This window comes from Caretta caretta, chromosome 4 (genome assembly GCF_965140235.1).
Source record: "Caretta caretta isolate rCarCar2 chromosome 4, rCarCar1.hap1, whole genome shotgun sequence".
Taxonomy (NCBI): Eukaryota; Metazoa; Chordata; order Testudines; family Cheloniidae; genus Caretta; species Caretta caretta.
Genome location: NC_134209.1, coordinates 102,937,269 through 102,961,989, shown reverse-complemented (window position 1 = coordinate 102,961,989; position 24,721 = coordinate 102,937,269). Strand labels below are relative to the sequence as shown.

The 24,721-nt window shown below is 40.9% G+C and overlaps 1 protein-coding gene across 1 annotated transcript in view; it reads left to right on the top strand.

Annotated features, from left to right (window-relative positions):
* NIPAL1 (NIPA like domain containing 1) overlaps window positions 1-24,477 on the top strand; it is a 49,730-nt gene extending 25,253 nt beyond the window's left edge. The window contains exons 2-6 of the mRNA XM_048848387.2: window positions 2,189-2,455; window positions 3,684-3,740; window positions 5,111-5,201; window positions 8,782-8,942; window positions 21,194-24,477. Of these exons, the coding sequence (XP_048704344.1) occupies window positions 2,189-2,455; window positions 3,684-3,740; window positions 5,111-5,201; window positions 8,782-8,942; window positions 21,194-21,825 (1,208 nt within the window). The 3' untranslated portion in view covers window positions 21,826-24,477. The remainder of the gene's footprint in view (window positions 1-2,188; window positions 2,456-3,683; window positions 3,741-5,110; window positions 5,202-8,781; window positions 8,943-21,193) is intronic.
* The last annotated feature ends 244 nt before the right edge of the window (window positions 24,478-24,721 follow it).

Here is a 24,721-nt window from a genome sequence, read left to right as displayed (position 1 = left end):
TGATTCTTAAACCTGCAGCAACTGTGGCTGATGCCAGTTTGAAAAGTAGGATTAACAGTTTGAACTAACTTGAGGCGACTAGATCAGGTAGTAAGTGCTTAAACATTCATTAATATAACACGATTAGCTGAAATCTGAGAGCAATAAGATGACTTAAGGATGAAGTGTCAGCCTTAACTCAGAAATTCTTTACTGTTGTCATGAGCTTTAAGTCAAAGCTTAATGCCTGTATTTATGTGTGAGGAGGCATATTGGTGGCAAATGCATATGGCTACTTTTTGAATGCCCAGAAGTGGGGAAATGAAACAGCTGATAAAGGAACTAGATGCTACTCAGAGACACATTTTCATGAATGTAATATACTCCTTAAAAGAAGCCTATCAGTTGGATCTAGTAAGAATACTCCATTTGTCTGACTTTCCCCCGCTCAGTCTAATCTTCCTCCTTCCCACTGCCAGCATTAAATCACTAGCGGTGGGTAAAAGAATAGTAATGCATAATGAGTCCACTAAGAAATCATGACTATATGATATTTCTTTCCCCAGTCCTCAAAGGACCTTTTGATTCATATAGTGGCACTTCTTTTTGCACACATTTTTAAACTTAGATCAGAAATCATAACTGCCTTGATATTAATATCTATCTTCATAATTGGTCTCTGGCAAATACTGTGATTCCAACTTCCCTTCATATACTTTATGATCTTACAAACTTAACAAAGGTTTGAATTAATAAATGAAAGACATTTTTCATGGTAGTCATTGAGAAGAAATAGTTTTGTTCACATGGGATCCTTCTACACTGACCTAAATGACTTAATATATTTGGAGTGATTAAAAGTTCATTGTTAAATGGTATGAAAGCTGTTCATGGGTGGGAAACTAAAAAATCAACTGAAAACTCATAGAGACAGATGTCATTCTGTTTGGGTAGGATTCTTTTGACAATGGTATATTTCTTTTGAGCCTCTGCTAAAAAGAGAGTTTACTGTCTATTTATAGGTGCTTATACTATGAGCCTTTGTACCTAAACAGGGTACAAAGTACAGGGTATAGATATTGCTTCAGAATGGGGAGTAACCTGAGACACCCTTCAGTAAGGCCAACACTTATTAAAATTAGCAATTAAACTTGATTAGATGTCAGGAGAGATCATCTGAACATCCACTCAGTGGCAGTTAAAATAGGGACTTTTCTTTAATGGATCACAGACACTGTGCATCCTTTACATGCTCAGAGTTTTGTCTCATTATTTCAAATTATCCAAAGTACCTAGTGGATGTCAATATTGCTTCTAACAAATACAGCTTGCTGTAAAGGTACCGTATTTGGCATTCCAAAAATCTTTAAATCTTTAACAAATAAAATAGATTTAGCATCATTGTAAAAAGACAAGGTGATGAACCATATGTGATTAGTACCTCTCCTTCCATCACTCTGTCTCCTCCTCCCCGCCCCCACCATGCCCAAAATCCTGCCCATGTGTAGTTTTTCTTATGGTTCTTGTTCAGTACATTTACTTGGGGAAAAAAAAACAATAATAAAAAAAACCCATCCCAAAATAAACTGGAGTTAAATTACCAGGAAACAAAATAGAAAAACAGGGCTACCACCTGTCTTGTAGGGTATGTTTACATGGCTGTTAGACACCCACGGCTGGCCCCTGCCCAGCTGACTCCTGCTCACAGCACTAGGGCTAAGAGGCTGTTTAATTGAAATGTAGACTGTCAGGCTCGGACTGCAGCCCTCGCTCTGGTATCCTCCCACCTGGCTGCATCCCAAGCCTGAATGTCTACAGCACAGTTTCACAGCCCTTTATCCCGAATCAGCTGGCACAGGCCAGGTGCATGTTTTTAATTGAAGTATAGACATACCTGTAGTAGCTACCTGTGGAGTCCTCCTTACACCACCTGCTGGAGAATGTGATTGGCCAGCAGCCTCCAGCCCCCACTAATTCTTTTCCTAAGGGTGGGGTAAGTCAAGCTACAATTAAACTTTTGTTTGTTAGTGGCCTGTTAGTGCGCATTCACCAGGTCACAATTTATTAAAATTACTTTTATATATAAATACCAGTATGAGGACTAGATGGTTTTCTAAATGCTGTGTATTATGCTTTCTACATTTGTTTTTGTCGTGCATCTTACAGAGGAAAAGTATCTTTCTCTCCCCCCCTCCCCCCTGTTCCCCAGGTGCTGTTCTTTCTTTGGTTTGTCGTGACTCTTACGAAGCATGGTGCCAGATCATCAATGTGTCAGAAACACAGGCCCCTTTCTTTACCTATCCAGACAATCATTCCAATGAAACAAACCTGAGTGTTTCCACATCTGCGGGAAGCAAATATAGGCTCTATGTGGGTGTGGCCCTGGCCATAGGTTCCAGTATTTTTGTTGGCTCCAGTTTTATACTGAAAAAGAAGGGCCTTCTGCAACTGGCTGACAAGGGAGTCATCAGAGCTGGTAAGAAATATTTACTTGCTTATCTTTGACAGAAAGAATGTCTGTCTATTTTTTTATCATAAGTCAGCAAGTTCAAGGTTCAAGCCAACTGATGTTTTCTGTAGTTGACTACAGGTAATATTGGATTTAAGGACCTTTAGGGGGATGCAGATGGGAGTGGGTTTTATATGTATCCAAGGTCTTTCTAATGCACCCACCACAATAATACCTAGGAGCTAGATAAAAAGTTCTTCCTCTGCCCCACTACCCGAAGATTTTTGCTGTTTCTTCCATTTCAGTATGGGTGAGGGAAACACTTGAGTTATGATAATGCAGTTATAAAAGTAGGTATTTGAATACATGCCCAGCTTGTGGATTTGCAGGATGTGGAATTAGGACAGTCTGAAGAGAACTAAGCTCTGTTTTTGTAAATTAAAAGCTATCAGGAAAAGTCACTGCAAAACAGAGTATTAATAAAAACTTACTAGCTAACTTGCTGGCAGTATTTTTAACAACTGTGTAGTACAGGAATTATCTCTGCAGTAAGAGTGAATTGGCCCATCAAAGTCAATAGGAATAGAATTAGACTAGTTTGGAGTGCTTTTGAAAATCCCAGTAGGATGCTGGTATTAGAATTATCACTTAAATCCTTTTTTGAAGGTTTTGAGTTTGTTTTGCTTTGCTATTTTTCTTTTGTTTGCAATGTTTCCTGCAAAATATAATACTCTACCATTCTGGATGCTCTCAGTATTTGAGGAAAAATGGATCTCTCAACATATAACTTGTTTGTATTTTGGATGAGAAAGCTTTGGATAACTAGCAGCTTTATTTTTTATGTAGAAAAACAAGTTTTACGGACCTGTAAGCGTGTTCCAGATGTATCTTGGTATAGATAGCTATGTAGGCTCTGATGTAGCAAATAACTTAAACATATGCTTTACTTTAAGCACATGAGTAATCCTAATTAATGAAGTCTTCTTATCCCTTCTTGTGTCTACTGAAAGTTCAAGATACAGGACTTGAAATAATAGAATTTAATATTAAACAATTATATTTTTAAGAATAACTCAAAATTAGGTGTAGCTGACTCTCTCCATGTCCCATAGAGACTAAGCATTGCACATTCAAGTTTATAAAACTTATTCAAATTGAAGTAGTTAATCTGTAGAATTTGAAATATTAATGACAAATCAGAATTTTGAAGCATCATTTTAACTTTTTTTTCTAATATTAAAAATTATCTTTTCAGGACAGGGTGGATATTCTTACTTGAAGGAATGGCTCTGGTGGGCAGGATTACTTTCAAGTGAGTCACAGTAAAAATGTTTCTACCTTTCTTTGTTAAAGTACATCTAAAACAGAGCAATGTGTGTAACTTTAAAAGGGGTGTGTGGCAGGGAGAACTAGGTTTGGAGGCACCTGCTGAAGGCTTCATGGCCCTACATCACTCTGGTCCAGAACAGAGCAGTGAGAAGTTCTCCAGGCAGCCTAGAGTGGCTGCAGAAGAGTGGCCAATCAGAGGGGCTGCTGGAGCAACCAATAAGGGGCCAGAAGGGCCCTATATAAGACAAGCAGCAGAGCAGAGAAGTTCAGTTGCTGGGTTGAGCTTGAGGAGTGAAGACTGGGTGGCTGAAAGAACAGTAGTACTGTGGAGAGCTCACAGCAGACAGGACTGAAGCCCAGAGAAGGTTTTTGAAGACTATGTGCCTGGCTTGCGGGAAGAGCAGCAGGACCAGTGGAAGGTCAGTGAAATGCAGGGGAACTGAGCACAGAACCCGGCTAGGCCAATGAGGGTACCGAGATGGGCTCTGCTGGTTTGGCTGAAGACTGAGCCTAGGGAGGCCTGCTGAAACACCACCAGCTGTGGGTACTGAGATGGGCCCCAGCTGGGTGGTTGAAGAAGGCAGTGCCTCTGGGAAGAAGCTTAAGAGCTGCAGTCCCATACCAGGGCTGTGATAAGAACTTGGGACTGTGTATCCCAAAAGGGGGGGACAGTGTGTGCAGCTTGGCCGGAGGGCTGAGCTGTTGAAGACCAGCCAAGAGAATCAGCAGCTGCTGGGGTGCTTGAGAGAGGTAGGCCCCACCCTTACGTAAGACCAAAAGAAAAAGCAAGCTCATATATAACCGAGAGAAAGGGGGCCATCCACAAGAGGAGGATGCCCTCCATAAAAAGGGCAGTAATTGCAAGTATATTGGCCAGAGAAAAGGGGCCCCCATGAGAGGCGGGTGCTGACCCCGTTACAGGATGTTAAAAATTTTAATAAAAAGACTTCAAGGGAAAAAAGACTTGTTTGATTTTTGTTCTCTTCCCTCCTGCCCCCAATCCTGTTAAACAAACCTAGGAATACAAACTGGAGTTGTGTGGAAAGAGGAAAATAGTAGTACATGAAAAGCTGTCCTCACTGCTACCATTACTGTTACATTTTAATATACCAATACAGTAATTTGAAAACTGTTCCTGTGTGTGTATTAACTCTGTAATATCTTTATTTTGGTTACATCCAGCAGTAATTGGTAGATATGTATAATTTTGAATATGTTTGAACATTAGTGTGGATAATAAGAAATATTATTTTACTACCTACCTTTCTTGTCAAACATCTTATCCTCTGTCTAGTGCCCATCATCTTAACACTTCTAGCAGTTTTTTCTGTACTAATATTGTTTCTCTTCTAGTGGGAGTAGGGGAGGCTGCCAACTTTGCTGCCTATGCCTTTGCACCTGCAACCTTGGTTACCCCATTGGGTGCACTGAGTGTTCTTATAAGGTTAGTATGAGTCAAAAGCAGCCACTGAGAAGTGAGCCTTTTACTATATAAGAAAATACTGTATTTTTATTGCACAGGGAGGATTTTAAAAGAAAACTCTGTATGGCAAATCCAGATAAAAATTTGGCTCCTAAATTACAAGGCCAGAAGGGACCACTGGGATCATCTAGTCCAGTGGTTCTCAAACTTTTTTTTTGCAGACCACTTGAAAATTGCTGAGGGTCTTGGCGGACCACTTAATCTTTCCAAATGTTGTTTGTACCATTAGCTAACTATTGTAAAGTGCTTTGGATAAAAGTGGTATATTAAAAAAACTTAATAATTTTTTATTCTACAAATAAAAGCACACAACTCCTATTTTAATATCAGTAGTCTTACCTTTCTAATGCGATGGTTGTGCTCTCTCTCCCCTGCTGTGGCAGCTCCAGAGCTGGGGCTGGGAAGGAGGGGGATCTCTCCCTCTCTCCCCTGCCACAGCAGCCACAGAGCTGAGGCTGGGAAGGAAGGCTGTCTCTCCCTGGCAGTTGCAGCCCTGGAGCTGGGGAAAGTTTGCCTCTTTCTTTCTGGCCGCCACAGTCCTACATATCCGAAATTCCCCCCACCCCCTCTTCTCACCTCACTGCCCCTTCCCACCTACCCTCTCTTCCCACCAAGGCCACCATCTCACCTTATATGTGCGTCTTTTCCAGGGTCCAGGCACCTAATTAGTGCGGCTGCACAGGCGTGGCTCCACTAATTAGGTGGGTGACCCTTCATTCTCTTGTGTGCGGCTGCCCAGATGCGCACCTTAGAGGGAACTATCCGCGGACCACCTGAATGGAGCTCACAGACCACAGTTTGAGAGCCTCTGATCTAGTCCAACTTCCTCAATAACACAGGCCATAGAACTTCTCCCATATAATTCCTAGAGTATACATTTTAGAAAAAGAAGCTGAGAATTGGCGAGAGGGGATGGATCACTTGATGATTACCTGTTCTGTTCATTCCCTCTGGATTGGCATTGGCCATGGTTGGAAGACAGGATCCTGGGCTAGATGGACCTTTGGTCTAACCCAGTATGGCCATTCTTATGAGCATCTCCCTTACAAAAGGAGACTTAATGAGCTTGGCTTGTTTAGCCTAACAAAACAAAAGCTGAGTGGAGATATGGTTGCTCTTTATAAATATATCAGGGGCATAAAAACCAGGGAGGGAGAGGAGCTATTTCAGTTAAGGGTCAAGGCTGGCACAAGAAGAAATGGATATAAGCTGGCCGTCAACAAGTTTAGGCTTGAAATTAGATGAAGGTTACCATGAGAGGAATGAAATTCTGAAACAGCCTTCCAAGGGCAGTAGTGGGGGCAAAAAAACCTAACACGTTTCCAGACTGAGCTTGATAAGTTTATGGAGGGGGTGGTATGAGGAGGTTGCCTACAATGTCATATGGCCCATCTGTGAGGACTATCTCCAATGGCCAGAGATGGGATACTAGATGGGGAGGGCTCTGAGTTACTACAGAGAATTCTTTCCGGTGTGTCTGGCTAATGGGTCTCACCACATGCTCACGATCACCATATCTGGGGTTGGGAAGGAATTTTTCCCACAAGTCAGATTGACAGAGATCATAGGGCTTTTTTGCCTTCCTCTGCACCGTGGGGCACAGGTCATTTGCTGGTTTGAACTAGAATAAATGGTGGATTCTCTGTAATTTAAGTCCCAAATCAAGATTTGAGGACTTCAATAACTCAGCGAGTGGTTATGGGCTTATTACAGGAGTGGGTAGGTGAAGTTCTGTGGCCTGCAATGTGCAAGACGTCAGACTAGATTATTATGATGGTCCCTTTTGGTCTCAAAGTCTGAGATTTGATTACAGGGAGAAAATATTGGGTACTAAAGGCTCTTTAATCAAGCAAAGAAAGGCATAACAAAAAACAGTGGCTCAAAGTTAAAGCCAAACAAATTCAGATTAAATATAAGTCAAAAATTATCAATGAGGGTGATTAATCATTGGAAGAAGGTAGCTACCAAGGGTAGTAGTGGAGATGATGTCTTGTAGTGGAGCATGTCTTGATGTTTTCATATCCTGACTGGATGCTTTTCTGAAAGGTATGCTTTATTCAAAGCCAAGTTACTTTAATCAGGGTAAGAATAAATGGGTGAAATGTAATGGCCTGTGATATATTGGAGATCAGACTAGATGATCAAATTGTTCTCTGTGGCCCTAAAATCTAGCAATTATTATATCCATTTTCTTAGCTTCCAGTTTCTATATAGCCATACGCTTCTCAATTTGCTTGTTTGCATTAGTGTGTACTTAAAATAAGATGTTGTGTTCACCTAATATGTTTTGCAATTGTCTAATATTATATCACTTCATCTAGTCATGATGTTTCAAAGTTGTACGGTATAACTAATACATTGTAGTCTGCAACCATACCATTTTGGTGCATGATCCTGTTGGATCTGACAAGCTTAGAAGCATCAAGCTGTCAGTACTTGGATGGGAGACTCCAGGGAATATTTAAGTGATACAAGAAGTGATTAAGTAGGTGATGATTTTCCTTCCAAATCAGTACTATACTAGTTCCTCAGCATTGTGTGGGAAGACGCTCTGGTATGGATCCTGGTCACTTGTAATCACACAAATGTTAAATGATCTCATGGCACTTTATGTAAGAGTAGAGATGCTTGCCTCTCTGACCTGGCCAGATTCCAATTCAGTTAATTACATTCCATTTACCTAAAATGTCTCTTTGCCATTTCAACTGAATCATATCACTTTCTGTCCAAATTTATTGTAAATGTTACTGTACATGCACAGTTTCAGAAGTAGATGAAATAATTTCTAGATGTATCTATGTTTGAATATTGCAGTCCATCACAGTGTTATCTGAGTAGATATAAATCCCTAATCTCATGAGAGAGTTGAGATGCTTATCAGTTTGTAAGCACTGGTATTTTGTATGTGTGATGTGTTAGATGCTAAAGTAGTATAATGATATTGTGCTGAAACAAAGGTAAATTTAAAAAAGCTGGCAAATGCCTGGCTCGGGCACCAGTCTTGCTCGGATCCCGTGTGAAATTGACCTAGTTCTAATCCCAAATGGTTGCAGTCCAACAGGACTACATCCTGACTTCTACTCTACAATCCTATGTTTTCCTTGCCACACTAGCTCCAGAAAAGCCAGTCTCCAGCTTTCTAAACCTGGGGGCCATTGATTCTTTAAGTCTTTTGTTCTATGGCTTGTGTGTCAGTAGGGCTTGCCTCTGTATTCATTCATAGGTATCCAAAAGGAAAAATGACTGGAAAAACTGGAGCTCTGTCTGACCTTGTAAAGTTATGGGGAAGGATGTGGGGGGAAGAGTCAAGGCCTGTTGGAAAGCCCCATAGAAAATGGGGCAAGATTTATCTGACCTTTATAGAATTTTTAAAAGCTTTGGAAAAAGGTTGATTTGGCTGGTTTTTATTTACTCTCAGCTGGTTTCCTTATCCCCAAATCCAAACTTTTTTTTAATTAGTATCACTATACATAAAAGCATTATGACTATATTATAAATAGGTTCAGCTGCACAAATCAATTACCTTTTTTTAAATCCACAGTGCAATATTGTCTTCCTATTTTTTAAATGAAAAGCTCAATGTTCATGGGAAATTAGGCTGCATATTGAGCGTTTTGGGGTCAACGGTGATGGTTATTCATGCCCCTGAAGAAGAGGAGGTCACTTCTTTAGATGAAATGGAAATAAAACTGAAAGATCCAGGTCTGTAACTTAAATCATCTGTATTTAATGAAAAAATGCCTCTCAATGTCTCTTATTTTTATAGATATGTCAGCTCGCACTAGACCTGTCCATAAGTGAGTAATTGGAGGGTTTTCCTGTGTTATGTTACCATCACCCCATTCACTTTCACCTGAAGATGAAATGGAATTTGTTATCACTTTGGTGCTTTACTATACTATAGCATACCTTGAAAGCAAAAATCAGGCTGTGAATGTAAGCAAGCAAGACTGACTTGAAGCATCTTTACACTAGTAGTTAAAAAATAAACAAAGAAAAATCGGCATTTACAAGAAAGCATGGCTAACTCTAAATGCTGTGCCTGTTATCATATGAAGACCACGATAATACAGGCAGTCCTTGACTTTACGAGGTTCGACTTACGAACGGCACTTACGACATTTCTGAATTGACACCCTAATTTAACTTTATGATGGTCAGTCCCGGAATGGAGTGGATTGCGGTTCCAAGTTATGACGTTTCAACTTATGATGTAATTTTCAGGAACCGATTGTGTTGTAAGTCCGAGGACTGCCTGTCGTTTGTATGGTGTAGTTAATTTCTTATTCTTGCCTGGTGCTCCTGGTTTCCAATCTGCAGATCTTGGAGAATATGCGGGAGGCACAGGGCCATTTGTGATGAGACTTTGTGAGCCAGTTATGACAGCAGCCAGAGTTCTATTCTGTTAGTGCTATGCTGGCAGCAGGGGAGTTATTACTATCCTTGCATTACCTATTTAAACAGAATAGCTAATATTTATATATGCTTTCTTAAAGATTGGGAGAGTGGGAAAGACTTTGAGTCTAGTGGTCAGTCTCCAGAGGCTCTTCACTCTCTCTGTTCCCTTCACTAGCCTCCTTGCACCCAGGCCCAGGCAGCTGAGTCATTTTGGGGAGGTGGAGATGGGGAGGAATACTTGTCTTTCCTTTTCCTGTTTACCCCTCTCTGGTGAGAGACCACGAGAGAGAGAATCTAGGGAAGGGAGTGTTGTATTGGCATCTGTCCTGTCAACCAGTAATGCAGGATTTGAGAGTGGTGCTGTTTGTTCCTGCTTCCCCGCTCCTACCATTAGCAGTGGGTGGTCCTTGTACTGCTTCAGCATACCCCATAACTGCTGAGCAGCTTCTTTATTTAACAGCTAAGTTGCCTCCTTTGCATTCCCTAATGTTGTTCCACTGAGAAGTCCCTAGGGGACTGCCTCCCAGATGTCAGAGTAGGGGTGGGTCTTATTCCTGTGCAGAGGGCTGGATGCTCCTGGTAGCCCCATATCCCACCCATCCTATACCTCCTCAAATTATTATTATTTTTTTTTACATAAACACAACTTTGGCCATGATTGACCTATACAGAGTGCAGATCTACTCTGAAAATGAATTAAGTAAAATTCACTCATATCTGCTCACTTGAGTAATAGAAATAAATATTTAGCCCCAGATTTTAAAAATGGATGCCAAAAGCTTGGCACCTGGGTTGATTTTCAAAAGAACGAAGTGCCCAGCAGTTTCCGTTGATTTCAGTGGAGTAGTTGGGGGCTAAGCACATCTGAAAATGAAGCTGAGATAAGGAAAACTTTTGATTTTTTTTCTAGTAAATTGAAAATAAAATGGTATGGAAACCTATTGAGAGGCAATAATCCTGGAACCCCACAACTCCATATTTCCAGAGTCACTGTTCAGAACAGACATGCACATTAAGTGGTCTGTGTTTCTCTGTCCGTTTGTAACTCCACATTAGTAAGATTTCAGGAGCAACTTTTCAATTTATCTAGGGTATTTCTTTTAAAAAAAAAACACAAAACTTAAAGTTCTCATAAGCCAGATTCTTTACGCACAGAGCATCCAGAGGTAGCTGGTACCCCCAGTGCAAGGGAACTGTCTGCCAGGTGTCTCCACCACCTCCTGCATCAGGTATCCCACCTCCTGTTAGCATAAGGCCCATTTTTAAAACTGGTTGGGTTGTTTTGCCACCATTAGTGCTAATGAAAGGCTGCTCCAGAGTGTCTCTCCTCTGATGGCTAGAAACCGTCTTCTAATTTCCTCCCTATTTATTTGCCCCTATGATCTCTATAAATACATCAATTATATCATGAATCTTGCCCATATGCTCAGGGTTTAGCTGATCGCCATATTTGGGGTCAGGAAGGAATTTTCCTCAAGGGCAGATTGGAAGAGGCCCTGGAAGTTTTTGGCCTTCCTCTGTAGCATGGGGCACAGGTTACTTGCTGGAGGTGAGAGGTTTTTTGCAGGAGTGGTGGGTGAAATTCTGTGGCCTGCATTGTGCAGGAGGTCAGACTAGATGATCATAATGGTCCCTTCTGACCTAAATATCTATGAATCCTTCAGCCTTAATTTTGCTGGAAGCCAAGTTCACTTAGTCTTCCTCCTCCCATAAGATTGACTTGCCATTCTCTTGATCATTGTAGTAGCCCTTCTTGGCACCTGTTCTAGTTTTGAATTCATCTTTCCAAACATAGATGATCAGAATTGTATACAGTATTTGAGATGAAGTCTTATCAGTGCTTTGTACAATGTCATTACAATTCCCTGTCTCTATTGGAAATACCTTGACTGAGACATCTTAGATCCCATTTGCCTTTTTCACAGCCATATCACATTGATTGAGTAGTACACCCAAGTCTCTGTCCTCTTCTGTCATTTCCAGTTGATTAGCCCCTAATTGTGACAGTTCTGGGGATGCCCAGGACTAAGTCACCTTGTTAGCGCCCTCCTCTCCCCCCCTCCCCCCCCAGTGAGAGAGAGACTTACTGGTGCTTAACTGGGTGTCATCTCCCTGACCCTGCCAGATTATTAGCCACCCAAACAGTCTTCTCAGGCAATGTCAGCCCTTGCTTTTCCTTGCAGAACCCAGTACCCAAGCCGCTTTGAAGCATTCCCTTGTAGTATTTAGCCCCTCATCCACTGAACACTCACAGAATTTCCAGGTCAGCTGTCCCCAAAAGGAGAGTATTCACAACAGCTTGGATGATTCAGTTTAGGATCAGCTTTCTCATATAACACCACAGCACTGAGTTATATTTATAGTGAAAACAATCATAAGTTTATCATCATAGACGGAGATTTAAGAGAGTATAGATAATGAAAAGTGAAAGGCTACATGTAAAACAAAATCATGACTCACTTTCTAGAGATTAAACTTAAATTCTATTTCAGGAAGTTTCTCACCCCAAATGTCTCTTGCATGTCTCTTCAGCCAAGCCTGGTTGAGATCCCATTTTCATGAATGTACACAACATCTGTTTAATTCCTTAGGTGCAGGCTAAAAGGGTGTCTTTTTGCCTTCCCCTTATATTTCCCGGAGTTAATTGTCTGTCCCCACAGACAGGGCAACCCTCTTTGGTTCAAGGTCTGGTGTCTTGTCTCCCTGTTGACTTTGTATGTAAATAAGTTGTGTTGTGTTGGCTTACAATACTTAATTTACATTTCAACAGAGATACACATCTTACCCCATCTGCAAGAAACCTGTTTTTCTCTTTGATTGGTGACAAACTTCAAAACATATTTGCAGTACATATGCACGGCTCCCTAAATATCACCCATACATACGTCGCATGACAATCATGAGACTCAGCATGATATAAGTTGTCTGGATTTTTTTAGAGACCTCCCATGACCTTATTCATGGATAAATACAATTAAAGCTGTGTGCTAGGTGTTGTGAGTTTGTCAGGCATGTTAGGGGTTTCAGTTACACAACAGTAAACCCTTTGCTAGTTGGCATTGAGGAGTTCTTCGGGTCATGGTAGCTTATAGCAAAAACTTCTGTTCAAGTAGCGTCCCTATGTGTGTTCCACTTCAGGTGCACATGCACCCTGCTCATCTTTAATTGGAGATTTTCATTAGCAGTGTCTGTTTGGCTTGTGCATATGCTGCTGATATCTTTGTGCCCACACCAAGGCTATATCAGGCTGAAAAGGTGAACCGCCCTCCGTTTCTTCTCAACTGCCTTGGCCTGAAACGGATGTTCATGTGTCCACATTGTGCATGCCCTGGCTGCTTGCTGACTTTGGCCTAACTTATTTTAGTTTAGATAGCTTGTTTGTTTTATTTCCTGTGGGGAAATCCTCCCTTGAGGGGCATGCCCAGTTCGGCAGGGTTTTAAACTGTGCCTCACCTGCAGAGAGTTCATCCTGGTCAGTGATGGGACATTCTGTGCATTCGCTGCCTGGGGGAGTCACATGTCGCACAGAAGTGCAACTTCTGTTTAGCCCTCAAATCCAGGGCACAAAAGAACCTGGAAAATCAAGCTGCGGCAGTTAATGATGGAGCACGCCCTTCACCCTGGTTTGGAACCAGGTCAGGAGAACCCAACTGTACACCAATCTCTGGGCATATCTAGTGCCCCTTCAACTTCAGCACAGCACTCTCCTTAAAAGAGAAAAGCCTCAGACCTTTTCTCAAGATCCCAAGAAGAGGCGCTCTAATTTGCCTCTTAAGGAATCCACTTCAAAAAGACCTCGCTCTCCAAGTTTGTCAACAGCCTCAGAGACTTCGACCTCAAGGCTTGGTACCGTAAAGGTGAAGGGCTCCTCCAGTACTGGCAAGGTGGGGAAAATCCCACAGATCTTCTAAGAGAAATCATGGCTCTGAGAAGGCTCCAGTACATTCAGATGGTCAGAGCAAACACAGAAGACTGGTACTGTCAGGCTCAACCCCTCTTCTGGTATCCCTGTTGGGCTGTTTGGTCATGTAAGGCTAAACCTCCAGCTATATCAGCAGCATCTGTGAAGCACTCAAAACCATCCTGCAGGGACACGGATATTGGTCTGTCAATATCTCAACCTCACTCGGTGCCACAACTCTGCTTGGTACCACAAGACGTTAGGTACCTGAAAAACTTATTGGTGACTGCTGAACCAGATGGACCATTGCTTGCAAATACCAAATGTGTCTCAATACTGAGAACCACTCAGTCTCCAAACTCTTATGCATCCCTGGTATCATCTAATTCACCTCCCTTTTTGGTTGGAGCTCCCCTCTTAGAGAAAGAAGAGGATGATGATGATGATGATGATGGAGACCTACCTTCAGTATCTTCAGTCTCTGTCCAGGGTTCTCCCACATACACATATAGGAACCCCACTTCTCAAAGCCAGGGAGGATGTCCAGGGAACTTGTCACTCTTGGTGGGATGCCACCTTCTCCCCCTATGGCCCTCAATGGCCATACTGGGATCCCTGGGCAGCTTATCACCAACAGTTCTCCAGGCCCCCAACCCTCTCCCATCAGGGTGATAAGGAGACTCAAGCTTCTCCTTTCCAGCTACAGGAGGAAACATTTGATGATCAGGAGGCTAGGGCAGACTACTATCTCCTCCTCATCACCAAATGAGGCATTACTGCCTCCTCCATCTATAGCTGACGATTTTCAGCAGGTTCAAGTCTTCATTAGACAGGTGGCCAACTTCTTACAGATACCTCTTGACAAAGTCAAAGAATCTCAGCACAAACTTGGATATTCTTCACTCCTGAGATCATCTAGAGTAGCCCTTCCTGACAACAAGGCTCTTATGGAATCTGCAAAAACCATTTGGCAAATCTCAGGCACAATAACACCTATATGTAATAGTTTAAAAAGTATTATGTTCCCACCGAAGACTCAGAGTTCCTATTTTCTCATCCTCCACCCAAATGTGTCTGGTAGTGGATGTAGTGAATGAATGGGGCAAACAACATTGATATAAATCCACCCCATACAACAGTGACCAGAAACACCTGGAATCTTACTCATCAGCAAACCTACAATTTCACATTGTGAATTATCAGGTGCTGATGGCCAAATATAACTTAACAAATTATGCAAGATGTGATTCTCTTATTCAACACCTTCCTCCAGAACAAAGGGAGCAATATCAGGCTTATATTGCTGAGGGGCAGTTACAGGCCAGAACATCACTTCAGGAGGTTTGGGCACCACCGCCTGTTCTATCACTATAGCAGTTGGTAATGCAAAGGGCATCCAGCCTCCAGTTGCCTAGTTTCTCCAGAGAAGTCCAGAATATGGTAGAGGATCTCCCATTTTGATGGACTAATGTTGTTCACAGAGAATACTGACGAGTCATTGCATAACCTTGGACTCCAGGTCCACATTACATTCATTAGCCCTCTATACTCCTGGAAACAAAAGGAAAATTCAGTAGATTGCAGATGGGTCGGATCTTTGGATCAATGTAATTCTCTGGTTTTCAGAGACCAATTGAACCTTCAAGAAAGAGACATAGGTTCCAGAGAAAGAGATTCTCCAAACCACCCGACACAAGTTTGCAGCAGACTTCATCTTCGAAGCACCAGTTTTGACCAGATAGTTGAGGATTCAGACCCTCTGCTCTCTTTAGCCTGTCAGCTGCAACGATTTGCACGCTTCTCCACATCTGGAGACCAAGTTTCCCATTTCTGACAAGCATAGGAACATACCACATCAGACAGATGGATGCTGAAAATAATAATATTGTGCTACACCATCCATTTTACCTCCCTCCCTCCTTCTAATCTCTCTCTCTCTCTATCTCAATCAGTCTTCAGGGACCCCTCTCATGAGTTCTTACTAAGATAGGAAATACACTTCTTTTTTCATATAGGAGCAATAGAGCTGGTCCCCACTCAGCACCAGGGAAGGGGCTTCTACTTGAGGTACTTTTTGCAAAATAAATAAATAAAAATGGATGGGTGGAGACTAATCTTAGATATAAGACTCCTGAACAAATTTATGAGGTCTCAAAAGTTCAGGATGGTGACTCTAACAGCTATAATTCCTTCTCTAAATTCAGGGGATTAGTTTTCAGCTCTTTACCTTCAAGACACATACTTCCACATAGTGATACACACATCCCACAGAAGGTTCCTGCATTTTACCATAGCCCAGGATCATTTTTGGTACCGGATACTCCTATTTGGTCTCTCCTCAGCTCCAAGAGTTTTCAAAGGTTCTATCAGTAGTGGCTGCCTACCTGTGTCATCAGTAGGGCCCTACCAAATTCGCAGCAAATAGTCATCAAGCAACTGTAATATTCCTGTACCTCAATGATTGGCTGGTTAAGGGTTGGTCATAGCAGGAGGTGTTGACCACCAGACAGAAAGCACTTTCTCCATTCTTAAACTTGGGTCTTCAGTTGACTGGGAAAATCCACACTGATTCCTATACAGAATGTACAATTTATAGGGGAATCCCTAGATTTCTTGGCATCCAGAGCCTTTCTCCCTGTGGACAGATTCATGACACTATCAACCTTGTCAGAACTATTCAAGGTAGCCCCCAGAGTTGAATCAGAAGCTGTGTTCAACTTCTGTTACAAATGTGCAAGCCACCGTATGACCTAAACATGCTAGATGACATCTTTGCTGTTTCCAGGGATGGCTCAGATCAGTTTACTTGCCAAACAGTCACAACCTCGACAAGGAGTGTCAGTGTCTTAACAAGTGAAACACTCTCTAGACTGGTGGAAGGTTCATCGCAATGTAGGGTTGGGAGTTCTTTTCCTCCAACTGATGCCCACGATAACTATAACTACAGATACATCTCTGTTCGGATGGGGACCACATCTTGACACTCTAATGGTAAAGGGCAGATGGTTATCCCAAGAAACCACACTTCACATCAACCTGTTGGAGCTCAGAGCAGTCAGAAGTGCCTGCCTTCATTTTCTGCCTCTCATCAGACACTGGTCTATCAGACAATGTGGCCTGCCAGTTTTATATATATTGGCAGGGAGGAGCAAAATCCCCTTCCTCTGTACCAATGCAATAAGGTCATGGAACTGGTGTATAAACATTGCATAAGAATTTTGGCAATGTGTCTTCTGGGCAGGTAAAATGACACTGAGAGTGTCAGCTGTATTTTTTCCCAGATTACAAATGGAAGTTGGACTCCCAGATTCTTGCTGACATATTTTAGACTTGGGGATTTCCAGAAGTGGACCTCTTTGCCACAGCTACACACACAAAATGCCATCGCATCTGTCTGAGGTGGGGGAGAGTCAGGTTGCCATTCCTTGTGGGATCCCTTCCTCCTCACTCATATGAAAAAGCTGTTTATGTGTTTCCCCTGATGCCTCTAATTCTCTGAATAGTGAACAAAATCAGAAAGGAAAAGGGTGGGGTAGCATCATATATCAATCCAGCATCTTTGCCTTTTATTTCGATCACTCCTGAATAGTGCATACCTTTCAATACCTGTATTCCAGTCATGATTACTGTTCCTCCATGTTTCTGTTATCCCTATAATACCTAGTTTCAGTAGTTCTAGTTCCTCCATTTTGTTGCCCATGCTCCTCACATTAGTATACAAATATCTCAGTTGTTTCTGTCTGACCTCACACAATTTCCTAGCTGGATTAGGTATAGTCCTTTAGCTGCCCCTACTTCTGATGTTCCTTTATCCTTTACTATATCCTCATTTGCCTGATTTTCCTTTCCTATGTATTAAAACCAGGCATGTCAATTACACAAGTCTCTCCCAACTTTCTCCTCCCATTTCTTAATTTTAAGCTCTCCTCATCAGTTGTGCCAGCCTTGATTCCAGAAAGTTAGTACCTCAAGTAATCTGGTAAAGTCCATCCATTGAGAAGAATGCTCTGTCCATGAATGACTCCAATGAATAAACATCCCCAAACCTTCCTCATAATGCCAATACTTGAGCCTTCTGTTGATCTTCTTTGCCTTGTTGTTCCCTCAGCTTTCTTCTCTAGGTACTGGAAGAATTACACTGAAGATCAACTGAACCTTCACTTCTTTGAACATCTTCCCCAGCCTGGCATGGTCCATTAGGAATCTTTCCCCCTCACCCCTCCAACTGCCATCAGGATACTTTTCAGCCTCAGGTCCACATATCCTGGCAGACAGCTCTGGTGACAAGTATGTTGATCCTTCTTTGTAAGCAGTCCCCAGTCTCATCGACTTGCCTCTTCCTGATGTTGGTGTGAATTTCAGGTTCCCTCCCTTTTGTTGTTCCTTCCTTCTGTCTGCAGATCATTCTGTCTTCTGTTCTTTCTCACAGCCTCCTATATATAATTCTCATCCTTTCTAGACAGGAACCCAAGCCCTATCTTTATAGTAGTGATGGGTTGGGTCACAGAAACTCCGTCAAGACTGTCAGTAGATGTGCTGAGATACCACTGAGAACAAACCCCCCTGACAGAAAAGACTTCCCTCCACTCCTGTCTTGCTGAGCTAGACACACCAGTCAGCTCCAGCACAGACTAAGAGGTTGGGCCGCAGGGCTCCCCTGCAATACACAGAAACAAAGATTCACTTAGCCCACAGACTTTCCCAGCACCCAGTATTCAGTCTTTCTGGGAGCCTAAACCCTGAATAAATCCGTTTTCCTCTGTATAAAGCTTATGCAGGGTAAACTCATAAATTGTCCGCCCTCTATAACACTGACAGAGAGAGAGATGCACAGCTGTTTGCTCCCCCAGGTATTAATCACTTACTCTGGGTTAATTAATAAACAAAAGTGATTTTATTAAGTATAAAAAGTAGGATTTAAGTGGTTCTAAGTAATAACAGACAGAACAAAGTAAGTTACCAAGCAAAATAAAACAACACACACAAGTCTAAGCCTAATATAGCAGGAAACTGAACACAGGTAAATATCACCCTCAGAGAAGTTCCAATAAGCTTCTTTCCCAGACTATACTCCTTCCTAGTCTGGGCCCAATCATTTTCAGGCCAACGTTATGGTTTATGCCCTGGATCCAGCAATCACTCACACCCCCGTAGTTAGTCCTTTGTTCCAGTTTCTTTCAGGCATCTCTTTGGGGTGGAGAGGCATCTCTTGAGCCAGTTGAAGACAAAATGGAGGGGCTTCCAGGGCCTTTTATATTCTCTCCCTTATGGGCAGAAACCCCTTTGTTCTTTGGTGCAAAATCACAGCAATAAGATGGAGTTTGTAGCCACCTGGGCAAGTCACATGTCCATGAATGATCCAGCTTTTTGCAGGCTGACGCCATTGTTTACATGTTAGTTTGAACGTTCCCAGGAAAGCTTAGATGTGGATTGGCATTTCCCAAAGTCGATTGTTAGTTAAGTACTGCCAATTACTTGAACAGCCCCTTCACAATATATTGGCCAAACCTCCGTTATGTGTTTCCTACAGCAAATACCTCAAATACGAGCATAGAGCCAATGCTCATAACTTCAGATATAAAAAGATACATGCATACAAATAGGATGAATATATTCAGTAGATCATAACCTTTGCAAAGATATGTTACATGGCATATCTAGAATTCAGCATATTCCAGTTATGTAATATCCACACTTATAAACATATTTTAATAAAAATATGGAGTGCAACATCACAATAGTCTCTCGTGCTGGGATTGGCTTCCTTTCTCTTCTTCCTCACCACTACATCTTCTGCCTCCTTCTCCTCCTCATTCTCCAGTTCAGCAAACATATTCCTCAACTTTCTTCTCCTCTGCTTTTTCCTCATGATTGCATTCTTCCAATGGCCAACCTCCTCATTTAGCAGTCTGCCCTCTGGGTCCTCTTGTGCAAAAGATGTCTGCAAATCTTGAGTCTTTGCAACTTCCTATCTCCTCTCCTCCATGTCTTCAAACCCTCATTCAAACTCCATCATCCTCTCCAGCTGCATCCTCAGATCTTCTCTTCCATGAGCTCTACCAGGCAACATTTCATACATAAGTGGCTTCTCTTGGGTACCCACTCACAGATGATAATACATCAACACACGGTTCTACATCCAGTCATCTTTGTCTCCCCTCTTACTTGGATCACTTCTAGTGCTACCTCAGTAGCCCTCATAGTCTTCTCTTCGTAGTCCCTAGCCTTAAAGAAGAAAGGACAAAAATCCTCCAAACAAACTCACCTGTTTGTCGGGTACAAGCTGAAACTTAACACAAGAAGTCTTTTAGAAATGCCTACTATATACACAGCATATAGAACTTCATTATCCCTCAGGGTTACCTTTTGAGATCCGAGTCATTGGGGAAGCCTTGGCTGCATGGTCCAGGAATCCCCTGCAGTTAATGTAGGAACCCAAAGCTTTCATATACATGGCACTGTGCCTCTGGCATATTCTCCAGGAGTTGCCAATTTTGAGGATAGAATCCCCAGCCCTGTCTTGGGCAGAGGCCCAGACTGATCTTTAAGACACTATGTAAGTCTATTTTTTTTTTCTTCTGCCCTTTCAGCCAACTCATGTAGGTTTTTCCATGGGAGGAAGAAATCTGACTAATAAAGCTTTCACTTCCAAGCCATCTGGACGGCAATGTCCAGAAATTGTTGCCCTCATGTGACTGATTCTTGGCCTATGTGAAATGAATTATTGGCTTCATTCTAATTTAAAGCAAACATGGCCACGTCACAAACTGGTCCATCGCTGTCTAACTTAGCAGACAGCCCAAAAATTGATGTATGCGTGGGGGAAACTTGCACAGCTGCTACCAGCATTGTACCTGTTCTTGGGTCAAATTAGAGCTCTTCGCTCTTCTTGGTTGTCAATCTGGAACATTTAATGAATAATATGTTCATTCTTTATGTTCATAATAATTAATCAGCATGTGTGTTGTGAACTCTCCAAAATTTGTGGTACAGTCTGAAGCCACAAAGGATTTTTGGGTTCAGGACTAGTTTTAGGACTAACATCTAGACTGAGTGGAGGTGTTCTGGAATAATAAATACTATATAATAAGCACAGAAGTAGCTATCAGAACCCCGTTATGTTCAAGCACCGCTGTGAAAAAGAGGGTAGGAGGGCTTGACAGATTATAGTGTGGAAAAGAGGATTGCCCAGAGTGAGAGTTTGAAAAACTGAGACTATCAAGGCCAACCAAAAACTATGAATTTGCTTCGGTGAAGTGAGCATCCCTTGGTTAGGCTAATGCAATGGAACCACGCATGGGGGCTGAGAAAGAGCACCAGTATTTTTATAGGGCTGTGTGTATATATGTCTGATATAGTTCATTAGTTGTCTTTTAAATGGCCTAGTAAAATGCATAACTTCATTTACAAATATAATAATGTCTTAATGTATCAGAATACTGTAAGCATAAAGCAGGTTAGATTCTTATACCTAAATACTGGGCTAATTTCACTGTTTGAGTAAGTGGGTGTAACTCTATTGATTGCACTGGATTTGTGCCAGTATTTATATTGCAGTTAGAAAAGCTGTATAACTTTTTTGTATCTGACTGAATCTGATTTGAAACTGTACCTCATTAATTGTGTGTAACTTCTTTTTCTCCTTCCCAAACAGTGTTCATTGCATTTGCTGTGGTTATAACTGTGGTCTCCCTGGTGCTGATTTTTGTTGTGGCTCCAAGGAAAGGTCAGACAAATATACTGGTCTACATATCAATTTGTTCAGTGATTGGTGCCTTCTCTGTCTCATCTGTCAAGGGCCTCGGCATTGCCATTAAAGAAATACTGGAGCAAAAGCCAGTTTACCAACATCCGCTGGTTTATATTTTGGTGGGGACTTTAGTGCTCTCGGTCAGCACTCAGATCAACTATCTTAACAAAGCATTGGACATGTTTAATACATCTCTAGTGACACCTATTTATTATGTGTGTTTCACTACTACAGTTGTGACATGTTCCATTATCCTGTTTAAAGAATGGAATAGCATGGACTTGGGTGATATCATTGGCAGCCTCAGTGGATTCTTCACCATAATCATAGGCATTTTCCTTTTGCATGTTTTTAAAAATACTAATATCACCCTGAAGCAATTGACATCTACAGCTATAAAAGAACCCTCATTGCCTCTGCATGGATATGATGCTCATCATACTTTATTGGAGAACATGGAGAGCCCCACGCTGGCATATGAGGAGGACAATCCTTTGTTCAGTCGAGGAAATGCACAGGGAGCTATTTGCCATTAAAATTTTGACATGCAAACCAGATCCACCTACATCAATCAGAACTGTCTCTGCTTTTTTCCTGGGGGGAAAAAAAACTTTTATGAAGCGAGATAAATGTTGGCAACAACAGTGTGTGCTTGGAGAAATAGATAAGTCACTATGATGTTAGTTATTGAATGGAAAACTGTTGTATGTAATCAATGACACAAATAGAAATCTGCCATTGAGACTTTTTCATTGCCCATATCTCTGACAGTATATGACTTCCTCAGTCTCCTTATTGTGGTTTTGTCAATTGGAAGACTTTCTTTTTCAGCTGAAGAATTGCAATATGTGCAATATATATTGATAAAGTGCAATTTTCCTTCATGATATGGGGTAGTAAACACTTTATTAAGGTAACAGGCACTTTATAGGTATCTTAATAAAGGCATTACTAGAAGAATATGATGACCGTTTCAAAGATTGAAATGCAAATATATTGTCACGGTTAATGCATATATAACATTCAACTTTGAAGCCTATCAATTAGCAGATGTCCTGAAGGACACACAGCCTTCCCCCATTAACAGTTCTATATTAAAACTTAATTTGTTTAAATGAGAACTTCATTTGTGAGCGTTGAGCCCAGTTCAGATACTTTGAAACATAAACACCATACTTTTGTAGCAGTTTTCTTGTATCTAGTCTCTTCGAGCTTTTTCTTTTTTCCTTTGTTAGTTCCTGTTTTTTGATGTTAAAGTCCAGTTCTTCTAACTGAGTCTGGATTTTTTTCCTATATAAAAGCTATACATGGAGCTTTTAACAATTTCTAATGCACTGTAGTGTTGACTGTATATTAAGCAAAGAGAATACCATAATTTACCTTTACTGTACTGAGTGATCAAGGAGCATCAAATCATTGCATTAAGTGATTTGTCTAGCCCTTATTTTCTCCAACTACTTAGTATTTGCCTCACAAATGTGTCAACTTCTTTTAAAATTATGTCTTGATGGCTTATCACCTGTGTTGCAAGAACCTCTAGGTCACAGTGTTGGCCATGAAACCTATAAGACAGCTGATCTATGCACAGATGATATTTTATTGCATAATTTCTATTTAATTTGACACCTCTTTCCCTGCCATATTGTGAGCCAGAAAGTGACTTCAGCTATCAAATGTGTAGGTCCAGTAGACTTGGATGGTCAAGTTCTATAGTGTCTCCTCAGCACAGCATCACCACACAGCGTGGCTCCCTTACTGAATTCCAAGCCTCTTCAGCAAGAGGTGATTTTAGGATTTAATCAATTCACTTTCCTTGATCAAAAGTGATGTGTAAAACATGAGATGGGGGATTTTCAGTGTGTAACAAAGAAACACAAACAAATCTTTTGCAATTTAGAAAATGAAATGTTGCTCATTCTACTTTTACAAAGTAAGCCTGTGCTGTGAAGTTCATTTTAGTTTAGATGCATAAGAAAGTTTCTTTAACTTTGAAGAGTTCCTGACAAGAGGAAAATGGACTGCCATGTTTCACAAGTATTTGTATATCTGCATAACTTATAAGGTTGTGTATTTTATTTAATTTTTGGGAGGTATTCTTAATGTGTCTTATTTGCTAGTGATGATTGTTTCCCCTTATTATTTGGAAACCACCAAAAACCAGACTGATAATAGTGTTCAGAACACTAGTGTAAAACCATTTTAATCCCAAGTTTTAAACTAAATATACCTTTTTTAGCTTGGCTATGGGGGTAGTTGGAACACATTGACACAGACTATCAGTTATAGCAATCATTTGCAGATTGCCTTTAAATCACCCTCCTGTGAAATACTAGTTTGACTGAAGTGGTTTGTCTAGCTGTAATCCTCAGTAAGGTAAATACGGTATTACAGGGAAATGTTGCTATCATCAGATCCTTTCTTCACTCAGAGTTCAGGAGCATAGCCTATTACAACTTCTTTTGAGAAGCATGTGGAATATTGCTGGAATAGTTGCAGCAATGTTGCATGCAACAGGAAGAGACTTACAAAAATTCTTCTCACTTTTTAAATACGAGCGTTCATATAGCTTTAGATGTTCTTCAGACATTCCAAATGAGCAATACAGGGGATGTACAGAGACTATTTGGGGTTTTATTAGTCAGGTGTGTTAGATCAAACTGTTCAGCCCAAAAAGTGGGTAATACGTTACTGTAAATTTACACCATTAACTTTAGAGAGTTTGGCCTTTTAATAAAAACTTGCATTGCTTCTCAGTGGAAATTAATTATGCTGGTTACAGTGTAACGTTTAGAACAAAGTTTGTATTTTTTTTAAAAGGAAGTCTATTGGCATATGGCTTGCCTATGTTTTCATGTATAACTATCATAGTTGTATGCACAAATGGTTATTTGCATGAACAAATGCCCAGTTAGACATGTTTGTATATGTATTACTATTTTTTAAATGAACTCCTACTTGTACATTTTTGCATATGCACATGGGCTACCTATTTTTAAACCTGGCTCTGACAAAATCTGCGTGGTTGTAATAAGTATGAAATAAGTCTTCCTGATGAACCTGGTTAGTTTGTAATCATACAAAGTTAACTTCCATAAAGAAAAATGGATGTAAAACTTTTTTTCCCTAAAGTATCAAAACCCCATAGTTAATGCTTATTTTCATTATGTCCAAGAACACTAGAATGTCAATAAAGGAAATAATTGTTTTTATTATGAGATTTGATTCTTAAAATACTTTTGAATGAATTACTTAACTAAAAGAGATTTTATATTTTGTTGGAAAGGTTTATATTTAGTGATTGCTTCCCTTGAAGGGTTTTAAAGTTTTAATTTGAGTATAAAGATATTCCACTGTTTTGTCTTGTAATAAAAAGTATATATTAATTATGTGCTAGATCATATTTTCTTTAAGAGAAAATGCAGTAAATAGGTT